Source organism: Rattus norvegicus, chromosome 3, assembly GCF_021556685.1.
Source record: "Rattus norvegicus strain SHRSP/BbbUtx chromosome 3, alternate assembly SHRSP_T2T, whole genome shotgun sequence".
Taxonomy (NCBI): Eukaryota; Metazoa; Chordata; class Mammalia; order Rodentia; family Muridae; genus Rattus; species Rattus norvegicus.
The window spans coordinates 112,597,067-112,609,558 of record NC_141536.1 but is presented as its reverse complement, the minus strand read 5'-3'; the positions used below and the strand labels follow the sequence as shown (position 1 = coordinate 112,609,558).

The window sequence follows — 12,492 nt, the reverse complement described above, 5'->3', positions numbered from 1 at the left end:
TAATGCACCTTCCCCCAAGTTATTATCTTGTATATCAGTGAGCACTGGATTTGGAGATCCCTCTTTATGAGGTAGGCCATCCAGGGCAACAAAGAAAAGGGCTACCAGAAGCCTTGGTGACAGCTTTTACCCAGGATCATGCACAGTCATGTGGGTTAAGTTAGCTCATTTTAAAAAGACTTAATTTGGTTTGAGAAAGATGGCTCAGTGGGCGGAAGTGCTCAGCACTCAGGCCTGATGTCCTGAGTCCTGGTCCCAGAAACCCAAGTAAAAAAACATGGCGAGGTGGTCTGTCTGTATCTCTCATCCCAGAACTCCTACAGTGGATGGGAGGAAGGGACAGGAGCCTTGGAGTCCTCAGTGAAGGCAGAAGTAAGAGCTGCGTCCTCAAAACAAGATGGAGGGCAGGAACTGACTTCAAAGTTGTCCTCTGACCTCCAGATGTCATGGCACGCACACACGGACACGCACACACGCACACACACGGACACATGCATACGCACATGCACGCACATGCCTTCTCTTCTCACGCTGCCCCCACCCTCCATGCTCATGTGAAATCCTGCAGATGTTTGGTCTGACTTACTCTTTTTTATAGGAACTCTTGTTAATTCCAACTTGGAAGAGAAGTCAGTTTGTTGCATTTTTTTACCCTGTTTCAAATTTTAAAACAATTGCATGTTTCCAGAATTCCCCGACTTGCCACATGTGACTCTGATAGTTCTTTATGAATACCATACTTGTCTAGATTTGTGCAGACAAGATAGCTGGCTACAGCTCTCTTTTTTAAATGGACTTTTTTTTCATCTTAGTTTAGTAAACTGGGCCAGGCTCTCTACCAAAAGAATAATTTCTAAAGTTTCTTTGACCAAACATTTCCAAAATGAAGCAGTTGAAGTAAGCCAGAGGTAATGAAGGCTTTGCGTCTTTATGATGTTGAGGTAAAACAGCCTTTCATTCAGGTGAGGCACCACTCACTGTCATTACTACCACCGCTAACTCACCCTGGACGGTCTGTTGCGCTAGCTCTGTCCCGATCCCTAAACCCTTCAGTGTGGCAGTCCAGATGTTTGACGTGGCTTACGCACAGCAGTAAACTTGAAACACAACTGCAATTTTTCAGGATGATTTGTTTGGCTTACACAGCCTCCTGCGGCTTCTTTTTTCCCCTTACAGGGAGGAGGTCCTTGTTGATGGCACCTCTGAAGACAGAGGCCACGACTATTACAACTCCATCCCAGGGAAGCAGCCCCCTGCAGGCGGCATTGCAGATGTGCGGATCCAGGTTCAAGCAGATCCAGTGGCTTACTGCCCTATCCGGTGTGAGAAGTTGTGCTATTTGGTAAGGACTGTTTTATTGCTACTGGGACCAGAGGTGGGATTCTATTCTTACCACTAGAGCCCTCGATTTGAGGATTTCCAAATGTGAAAGTGCCATGTTCTTCAAAAGTGGGGTAAATCACGCTCTACCCTGGGTCATTTTTATTCTCAGTACCCTATCCACACTCCCAAGATGACATCATATCTGTCTTCACTGGGAAAATTAAAACCACCCAATGCACCATTATCAGACTTACCCTCCCCCCTTCCCCAGTCTTCCTGGGCTCTCGTTCTCTTCCTGAGTCACTGCATCTGCACGTAATCCTCCCTTGTGCTCTGACCATCCTCTCCTGCCAGCCCTGTGGCCTTGTTCTGTCCAGAATCACGCCATCACTTCTTTCTCTTCTGACCATGGACAAGCTTTGCTGCTGCAACCCACCAACACCACCTCACCTTTTTTGTTCCACTTCTAAGGATCATTGTCTTCATCCTGTCTCTCACACACTTTGAGACCCTAACTCTGCTTGGCAACCTGATGTAAATGACTTTTATATAGGCCACTAGGGACTTCCTTGCTAAACAGATTTCTCCCTTTAGTAATCTTCCCCCATCTTTAGAGCTGGTGCCCATTGGCTGAGTCCTCTTCTGTTGGCTTCCAAACATTACTTCACCTTGGTGCTCCCTTCCTGAACCTTTCACTTCTGCCCCAGGTCCCTCTATCTCAACATTTTTAGTATAGTTGAAAGAATCCCACAGTGAACACTCACATGTAGAATCCCACAGTGAATACTCACATGTAGAATCCCACGGTGAACACTCACATGTAGAATCCCACGATGAACACTTGCATGTAGAATCCCATGGTGAACACTCGCATGTAGAATCCCACGGTGAACACTTGTATGTAGAATTCCATGGTGAACACTCACATGTAGAATCCCACGGTGAACACTTGCATGTAGAATCCCATGGTGAACACTCACATGTAGAATCCCACGGTGAACACTCACATGTAGAATCCCACGGTGAACACTCACATGTAGAATCCCACGGTGAACACTTGCATGTAGAATCCCACGGTGAACACTCACATGTAGAATCCCACGGTGAACACTTGCGTATATAACATTTGACTCATTATGTTTGTTTTATCACATGGGATACCATGATCCATGTTGGATTTTTTGCATATTTGTGTAGTGTGTGTGTGTGTGTGTGTGTGTGTGTGTGTGTGTGTGTGTGTGTGAACATTCATGTCATCCTTCATACATGGAGGTCAGAGGTTGATGTCTATCATTTTCTCTGTATTTACTTAGGCAGGGTCCTTTGCCTGCCCAGCTTGCTCGAGGGATTCTCTTGCTGCTTCCTGTGTTCTGGGACTGTTGGGAGTGTCTGGCATTTATTAGGATGCTAAGACTCTGCACCACAATCCTCAGGCTTGTCTGCAAAGCTTTCTATCCGCCGAGTCACAGTCCCACCTATTTCTGATCCTTTGAAGAGTGAGCTGTCGCTCCTTTCTCTCATATTTTCTTCCATTTCCTCCTTGAGACTCCAGCCCTACCTTGCCCCAGCATAAACATTTTCAGTGGCTCTTCTTGGGCGTAGGTCTAGCCTCTACCCCGAGGACACATCGGTCCCCTACATTTTCTATTTCAACCATTCCGTGTCTCTTAAGCTCTAATACCAAATCGCATTGCATTGAGTCTCACTATGTAGCCGTGGCTTGGACTCCCTGAGATCTGCCTTCCTGTGCCCCGTGAGTGCAGGAACAAGGGCACATTACCGTGTCCTGCTCAATCCCCCGTCTGCTTAGTCATGTTTATCCTGCTGCTCGCCTTTCACTCACTTTGCCTTTCTTACATTTTGGAGCCCATATCAACTTATGTCCAATATCTAGCCTTCTACCATGTGAGTATCTTTTTTATCCACTCAGATTTTACTCAAACTTATCAAGTTCTGGTTCTAATTGCCTAAGTGATTCTGAAAGCCACTTAATGGCACTGATTTCAGGCCCTCAATCCTTGTGTGTGGGCATGTGCATGCTGCAGTGTGCATGTAGAGGTCAAAGGACAATCTGAAGGTGAGTTCTTGCAGGAGCAGGATCTCTGTCTCTCTGTCTCTGTCTCTCTGTCTCTGTCTCTGTCTCTCTGTCTCTCTGTGTCTCTCTGTCTCTCTCTCTCTCTGTCTTTCTCTCTCTGGCTAGCTGTTCTGGGAGCTTCTGGGCATTCAGCCACCACAGCCTCCCATTTCACCCACCCATACACTGGGATTACAGAGTTCAACTGCAGAGAGCTGTTCCTGGACTCTGAGGATCCTAACTCCAACCTTCACACCTGCTCAGCAAGTGCTTTACACATTGCTCCATCGCCTCTCCTGGCCCTGACGATCTTTCTAACACATGCACGCTGCACTTCCCCAAGGCATCAGCACATCTTCATTCCGTTGCTGGAGAAAATGTGTGTTAAGGTGGGAATGACCGACACCCTCTGACTGGCTGAGGCTTCCAAGAATAACAAATGAGTCTGCAAACCCAGCAGAGCAGGGGTCTAGTTTGTCATCCCCAAAGCAGTTAGTGATTGGGATAGCTCAGTTGGTAAAGTATTTGCTGTGCAAGCTTGAGGATCTGAGCTTAGTCCCCTGAACCCACATTAAAAGCGAAGTCAGGTGACGTAGTGTGGGTTTATCTTCCCAGTGCTTCTGAGAGGGTCCGAGACAGCTAACTGGGGTTCCCTGGTCAGCCAGCCTAGCCTAGCTATCTCAGAGAGGCCCTGGTTCCACTGAAACCCAAATACCAGGTGGATGGCCTCTGAAGAATGACACCCAGTATCAACCTCTGGCTTCCATACTTATGTGGACGCACGTGCGTGCGCACACACACACACACACACACACACACACACACACACACACACATCCCCAAACATACACGCAAAGTAATTAAACATCGCCTTCCAGCTGAGACTGTGCGTGCTGGAATGTGACCTCTGCAGCCGAGGAAGGGACTCTCAAGACACAGGACGTGAATGGCCTTTTCGACACCCCTAACCTTCAGATCCATGTTTGCAACTAACTCCAAAAGGGTGGCCATCGAGTTCTATTCTCTCCCACACAGACTCTGTTTCCAACCTGTCAGACATTTCCCGTGTCGGAGAGTGAAGTTCCCTGCCCCGTTTTCCTGAAAGCTATCGTTTTCTTTATGAACGTGTCCTCTTGATAAAAATCCTGCAATCTGTCATTTGTGCAGCCCGGGACCTCCACGTGCAGCGGCGTGTACAAGAACTGCATGGGACGGAGCAGGCCAATCGGTGGGTACGGTGCCTCCCCAGCTGCCGCCCAGCTCCTCCTAAGGCAGATGACCGTGTAGGCCCCTGCTCTTACAGGGCAGACACGGAACTGAACGTGCAGCTGTTGTGCTGCATGCTCCCCAGGGAACCCACAAAGCTATTGGGTATCGTTCAACAGCCTCATACTTCTCTCTTGTGCCCATGTGATCTCCAAGGTTGTGGCTGTAGCTCTGGGCTTCTGCACTGCTTTGACATCATGAAAACTCACACGGGAATGGGATGTCTAGAGGTCCCGTTCCAAAGACTAGGCAATGAATGAGTATGGAAACCGGCACTGAATCCACTCTGGTTAAGACATAACCTGTGTTCTAGCTTGGCAAAGGAAACAGGGGAGATAACTGACTGCACCAATAACTCCCACCATCCGCCTTGCCTGGGAGCTCTGTACTCATCCCTGTGAGTGCTCACACCGTGCGGCAGACAAACACAAGGCCTCCACTGTCATGTTAGAAATATGTCTATTAGGTTGCCAGCTAGCAGCTTCCTTCTTCCCGCCTGTCAGCACTGTTTGTTCTCTTAGGAAGGTAAGTCCTGCAGGGTTAGGTGGGGAACGAATTGGGTTGCCTTCCGTATCTATTTTTTCCGTAGTAGCCTACTATTTTATTTTTATATGACCAGGGCCACATGAAGGTCCTTTGTTTGTAGTTTATCTCTGATTTTCTCCATTCTACATACTGCATGAAAAGATCCGTGAGCGAGGACAGCATTTGAACTTTTTAAAAGCATAGTTTCTTTTGATAGAAATTAAAATTCCACAGTGGCACTTGCCTTAAATCCCAGCACTCCAGACTCAGAGAGCTTTGAGTTCAAGGCCAGCCTGGACTACATAGTGAGTTTTGAGCCAGCCAGGGCTACAGAGTGAAACTGTGTCTCAAAAAGAAATTTATTTAATGAAATTCTTTACAGTCAATTAAAATCTCAAGCTAATTACTTCTCAGTCTTTTGGCTGAGACCAAGTGTAAAACTCTAAACTAATCCTTCGTTATATGGCTGGAAATGAAATTAATGCTAAGTGTAAGTGCCTCTGAAATCGTGTCCTCTTGGAACTGACTCCATCCTGTCTGCCTCATTCCCTCCTCCTGGGAGTTTCCCGCATTCAGGATGTACCTGGTCTGAGCTTGTTCTGTTTGGATCACTCTGCAATGGCAGTGCTCTCCCATACTGACTTGTTCTGCCCCTCACATAGCCTGCACATATTCAACAATTCCCTCGGTGAGATCTAGTGAGGCCTCACACAGCATTTAGTATACAAGGACATGTTCATCTACATTTCAGAGCAGGCTAATGTTGAGTATGGGAGGATGTCTCATTGGATTAGGTCACTACTGATTCTCAGCTCATGACTTTGCTTCGGGAAATCTCATCCAGGCCATGACTGTGTTACAATGATATGTTAGTCACCTTTTCTTTGTGAAAGTCTAAAGCAGCTTCCACTAGCCCATCACTCCATTCGACTAAGCAAACAGTCATGTGCCACAAAATGCACACATACAGTGCCCTGGCAACCCTTTCTTCTGTAGAGACTGGATTCTACCTTGAGATTTCCTACATGCAAAGTGTTGGCACTGCGTGAGATGACAGCAGCAGGTGACAAACAGGAGCACATGGAACAAGGAGCAAGTACCAAGAGTGGAGTTGTTCCATGGGCCTCTCTCTCACTATCATACCAAAGCTGGTATGAGCTTGTCCTGTTTGGATCTGGTCAAAGGGGGTGCGTGACTGAGTGACAGAAGGAGGAATGTTGTTTTACAGTAAGGCAGTCAAGAGCCATGGCTTTGGGAACAACTTCGTGATGATCCTGGAGCACGTACAGCTGAAGTTTATAAATGTTTACACACACACACACACACACACACACACACACACACACACACACACACACATCATTCTGGCATCCTTAGGACACAGCCATTTGGATGATGTGGAGTCCTTTGTGCCAGCAGATCATGAGAGATTGTGCTAATACCCATGCATGCAATGACAGTCATGTGCCAGCTGTGTGATGCTTTGCAGCTGTGAGTGAGGTGGATGCTACCCTTGCTTTTGCGGAACGTGCGGCCAATATGTAGTAAGACAGCCGAGATTAGTAAGACCGCAAGCACGTAAGGACGAGAGGGTAATTACTCCCACAGAATGGCCTTCAGAGCAAAAGCACAAGCTTCCCAGAAGGCAGAGAGCCCTCTAATCCTGAGGAAAGAGAGGTTTGGATTGACACCTGAGGTTTAAGTGGCAATCAGAAGGCCAGTGCGACCTCCAGCAGAGACTGTGGAAGTAGATCCGGGTTGACGGAGAAGGGCTCTCAGTTCTGCAGAGTATGGTTTTTAAATCTCTGATAAATATGATTGGCTTTTCCGGTCCAAAAGAGCATTTGGCCAGTGTGTGTAGCCTGAGATGGCGTAGGAGGGAACTGGCTAGGAGGAGAGGAAGGAACTGATGTGGGAGTAGAGGTCACTCCACCAGATACAGTTAAACACCAGCAATCAGTGCAAGGCTGAGTTTGGCAGGAAGAAGAGAAAAGAGCTAGACTCTATCCTTAGGAGCTTATCTTAGGTAGGTTCTGTAGAGCCATGGAGCTTACGGAGTGCCTATGGAGTAAGGGAAAATACTGAAATGATTTACAGTCATAGTCCAACTAACCCAGCCATGGGCAGCTGTGAGTGGGAAGTCCAACCATCTCGCAGTTGCTCAGACCCAGGAGGCTAGGCGTCTTAGCTGGTCTTCGGTAGAAGCTGGAATCCTGAAGAAGTAGGTGGGTTCCAACAGATGTGCTGGCAAGTAAGTGCAGGCAGACGAAGAAGAATGAACCCTTTCTCTTTCCACTGTCCTTCTGTAGGCCTCCAGCAGGAGGTATGGCCCAGATTAAAGGTGTGCACCACCATGCCTGGACCTAAGCTTTTCTTTACTTGGAACTTGCTCTGTCCCAGGCTGGCCTTGAACTCAAGAGTTCTGCTTGCCTCTGTCGCCTGGGACTAAAGGTGTGGATCACCTTGCCTGGGCCCAAGCTTTTCATGGCTACTATGCCCCAAGATCCAGATCAAAACCATGTGTCATCCCATGTCAAGATCCAGGATCAGAAGCCTGCGTCTTCCAGCCTCACGTTCTGGATCACAGGCGTGCCCTCCACTTGTGAATTGCAGTTCCTCAGTTCCTCCCAGATGTACTCGTTTTGACAGGCAGGGATAGACGCTGCAGAACTGTACTGCTTCATTCATTCATTTACTTCTAAGGTAATTTGGTACAAAGGAAGTAAGACTGTACTAAGTAACAAGTCTTTAAAAGGGGGCTAGTGATAGAGTTCACATTCGGTATGATAGATTTCCTTTCCTCCTGGACTATCTGTCACCTCGAGCTGGCACTGTTTGCTCCACAGGTCCCTGCTTTCACTGGTCATTTCTTTCAGGTTTTTCTACGTACCCCTCCTGTCTGTTCTTGTCAGTGGCACAGCTGGCAAAAGGAATACTGCAGAGAGGGGACAGAAACCAGGGAGAGGGTGGTTTTTCCTCAAAGGCCTAAGTGTCAGTGCTCAGTCCTTGTTTGGGATGGGTATGCGTGACATACAGCTTCCTGTTGCTCTTCAACTCAGCCATGATTTACACGGTAAAAATATAATGCCCTGCTCACTGCTAACCACTCCAGGTATTCCCCACGAGAGAGCGATGCAGAGTGACGCTGCATCGCTGAGGCACTTCTGGCGAGTGGATCTCTTTGATGACCCCTGCTATGTCAATACACAGAATATGCGCGGCTGTGCTGGAAATCAAAGCTCAACTCTGCCACAAGGGAGCCCATGGCACCTTGGAAGTAAGTGCCTTCCTGCTACCTGTATTCATCTCCTGGTTCTGTGGCAACAAGCCACTAACCAATCATCGGCACGTTGTGTCTGAGAACAGCTCCTAATCCTCCCAGTGATAAAAGTTGAATGACCAAGTCCAGGTGTCGGCAGCACCGACTCCTCTCCATTCCCCGAGCATGCCCTGGTGTCTTCGTTTCTGTGGCTAATTGGTGACTGCCAACAATGCTTGGTTTACAGGCTCCGCAATAGCTGTATCGGTCTCACACCCTCTATCTCCTGTGGCTGGACAAGTCATTGCACTTTGAGTGGGATGAAGTGGTTGTGCAAGATCCTTAATTCAATTATATCTAAGAGGCCGTTTTACCAAATTAGGTCATTAAGACCTCAACATGTCTTTGGTGGACCACTATGGACAGGCAACATCTGTCATTTAAAAACCTTTTCCCAGCTTCATCTTTCGGGAGTTACAATGATTTCTTTCTCTTTCTTTCTCTTTCTTTTTTCTTTCTTTCTAACTTGTTTTGTTTGGGAGGGTGTTACATTTATTTGTTTATTTTTGTGTGTTCATACACATGGATAAATACGAGGACATTCAGGACAGACTGCAGGAGGTTCTCTCTTTCAACACTGAATTTCCCTCCATTGCTACTGAGTCTCCGATGTGTGCTCTTTGATCAAGGAAGGGCTCTCAAAGGCAGCTGATAAGTTTGTTTCTTTGCAAGAGGAACAATGGCCACTGTGTCTATTGTGCTTAATGGCATTGCTCACGGTAATCTCCTCAGCCCCCTGATGGGACAGCCCTGAAATGAATGCTTTGTTCTCCAACCGTACACTTCAACTGTGGGTCAGAAACAACAGGGTGAGCAATGGTGTTTTGGTTGACTTGCTTGGGGGTGAATGTATAAGTAGGAACAGATCAATAAATCTAAAGAAGCCCAAAGCCTTTAATCATTTGAAAAACAAACAGTGTTCTTCACAAGATACTGTGCTCAGAGTACGTGTGGTGCCAGCCCTGACTTACTCCAGGGAAGCTGCCCATGAGGAGCCCCGGTCACTGCCCTGGAGGCTTCTGCGGATTTGCCAAACATGAGCTTTTCAGTTAGGGCAGCTGTGAGCTGAGAGGTTTCGAAGGGGATTTTGTTGGGTGTGGCCATCAACAGAACCTTAACTCTCTAGTTGAAGCCAGCCCTCACAGCCAGCGGTGTCAGACAGGTTGTCTGACTTTTGGTAGAGGAGTAACTCGTCACCCTCAGTCCAACCAGGCTTGATCTCTGGAAGTGCACATAAGGTGGAGGTAGGCCTATCAGGTCTCTGTGGGCACCACCATCCAGATGCACAGGAAGAGCGTATGCTTGGGTGGAGGAGGCAGTGAACACACTTCAGGCCTGTGAGAGCTTTGGCCAACTCCTCAGAGAGCCTGTGTGTTCTGCCAGCATTGTCCTACACAGGGTGCAAGAGTCTGTCCGTATGTGGGCCATCTAGAGGCTGACTGCTGGGCAGGGGCAGAGCTGTGAAGGGGGAGGCAGTCAGCTCTTCCTTGAAGGAAGTGCACCTCTGTCTGGCACAGAGAACGTTGTGAGATGTTGCCGTACATTCATTTCACATTGCTGAAGTAAGTTCCTGAGGCCGTCCGGTGGGAAACCCTGTGTGGATAAGGCAATATTTGCTGCAGAGATGGCTTCCAAGGTAACTTAGTAGACTTAGACTTCTTCTTATAGACAAATCGTAGGAAGTGGGGACGTTAAACATAGCAAAGTGAATCCCTGCTCAGAGTTTAGACGAGGCTGCCTTGTCCTAACCACAGTGCTTCTGTCTTTACCCTTCCCCTTCTTCTGCGCTGACATCAGTACTTTTCCTGATGCTCTCCCAACCTTTGTTTCCTATTGGGATTCAATGTGCACAGCCTCCTTTCTGGCTTCCTGGCACCCCCTTGAGGTTAACGTCCACTTGCCATTCCTCCATCCAAAAATCAAATCCCAGTCCAAATGCATTTATTATTTTTTTAATTTCATGTACATTGGTGTTTTGGATGCATGGATGTCTGTGTGAGGGTGTTGGGGCCTCTGAACTGGAGTTACAGAGAGGTGTGAGCTGCAATGTGGATGCTGGGAATTGAACCTGGGTCTCTGGAAGATCCGCCAGAGCTATCTCTCCAGCAGCCCAAGAAAATCTTATGAGACAGAGCAGTGGTTGTTTTTTCTACTTATTGGTCATTTTTCTACTTTTTTAAAATGTAAAATGCCGTAAGTAGATCTTCAGCCTCCTCTTTGTAGTTGTTCCACCTTCCCCCCCCCCCTCTTCCTTAAAGATCCTTTAATCTCTTTCGTCCAGACTTTGCTTCCTTTATCCAAATTTCCTTACTGATCCACTCGGGAAAGACAAACAGACAAACACACAGAAGCCCAGAGTTGTGGCCAGCAGGGAGCCTTGGTCCATCCCAGCGCACTGCATACATGAGGTGCTCTGAGGAAGCCCTATTGTTTTTACTGACAGCGGCAGAGGGGCTCTCTAGCGCCCAGACACTGGAGCGTGAGACAGACTGGCTTAGTTACTTCTACTTGCTTGTTCACGCTGGTGACACAGGACCGAGACTAGGCAGACTTGTCATATGTGACACCTGTCATCCCTGTCTGGTTCCAGGTGTCTGCACAGGTCCTCATCTGTGCTCAGCCAGTGACAGGAAAGGCCAGATCAGTGTGTGAACATTCCTTTAATGGGTGTCCCCCAAGGTGGCAGATTATCGTTTCTTTTCACTGGAAGACATCGCTCACTTATTCACTTGCAACTGCAGAACCAGACGCGTGGCCACCTCCCTGTAAGGAAACCTGGAAGTTTCTGTTTCCGGGTGCCTAGAGAAAGCTTAGGGGTCTTGGAGTGTGGTGGTGGCAGAGGGGCATTGCCTGTTGGCAACTGCCAGGGCCTGCTGTGTTCCTTCTAACTCTCTAACCTCTAAGTGGCACCGTATACAATATGACACACAGCATCCAATGGGTGTCCATATCACCCACCAATCTGCCTCCCTCTCTGCACTCAAACCGGATGATGGCGTGGAATACTAGGGACGCAGCTGTGCTGAGAACCCACATTCACAAAGGGGTGTCAGTCACTGGAGCGCCAGTGGGCAGGACCTCTGAAGACTTTCTGAGCCGGAGACAACACCGCTTGCTTCAACCCTGGCTCAGCTTTGTGAGCTGGCTCTCGTCCATTAGGGTCTGTGGGCTTTGCCGTGCCTCCTGCCACCCACCTCCGTGTGTTCGCCTAGACCAGACGCTGAGGGTGTGCCCCTCTGGAGTCTTCCCTCTTTTCAGCCTGTTTCACATTGATATGTGCATGAGAGTTTGAAATTTGTTTCAGGAGCCAAAATCGAGGCGTGCACATTCCTTGGCAGTGTGACTCCTCCAATAGCTTGGTACAGAACAGTCCTTTTCTTGTTACCTCATTGTCCTGTGGATCCCTGGTAATAATGTATCCTCTTGGGCTGTTTCTTATTATTCAAGTATGCCTTTGTTAGGTTTATTGATTTTATTGATCTTGCTAAAGCATTTGGTTTTTTTTTCTCTATGTGATTAATCTCTATTTTTATCTCTACCATGTTTCTATCATAACGACCTTTTGATTAGCTTTTCTTTTTGTCTGGCTTCTGCTGCATTTTCTTTTATAGGGTGTATAATTTTATTACCTCTTGGCCCTTCATACATTGTATGAGATAGTGACTCTGGCCTGATTTTGTGTGGGTCAGCTTTCCAAACACTGCTGATTGGGTTATCTTTCTCCCCTAACACCACTCTGATATACTGAGTTCACATACGTGCATCTATTTCTGGGTTCCTCGTTACACTTCCTCTACTGGGCCAGCCCTCTGTCCTATGCTACTGTACTTACTACCAAATACTTAATTGACATAGCTTTGTAACTTTCTCAACAGGCACACAACCTTCCATTATATTACAAATAATTTTTCTCTTGGTATCATCATCATCATCATCATCATCATCATCAATCATCAAACATCCATGATCTCACTCTATAGACCAG

At 47.5% G+C, this 12,492-nt stretch overlaps 1 protein-coding gene across 2 annotated transcripts in view; it reads left to right on the top strand.

Moving 5' to 3' along the window:
• Shc4 (SHC adaptor protein 4) overlaps positions 1-12,492 on the top strand; it is a 93,866-nt gene that overhangs the window by 67,465 nt on the left and 13,909 nt on the right. For both annotated transcript variants that reach the window (XR_015683408.1, NM_001191065.2), the window contains 3 exon segments: positions 1,177-1,342; positions 4,565-4,625; positions 8,301-8,465. Coding sequence is in view for 1 of the 2 variants with exons in the window: in NM_001191065.2 (NP_001177994.1) it covers positions 1,177-1,342; positions 4,565-4,625; positions 8,301-8,465 (392 nt within the window). In the remaining variant the exon portion in view is untranslated.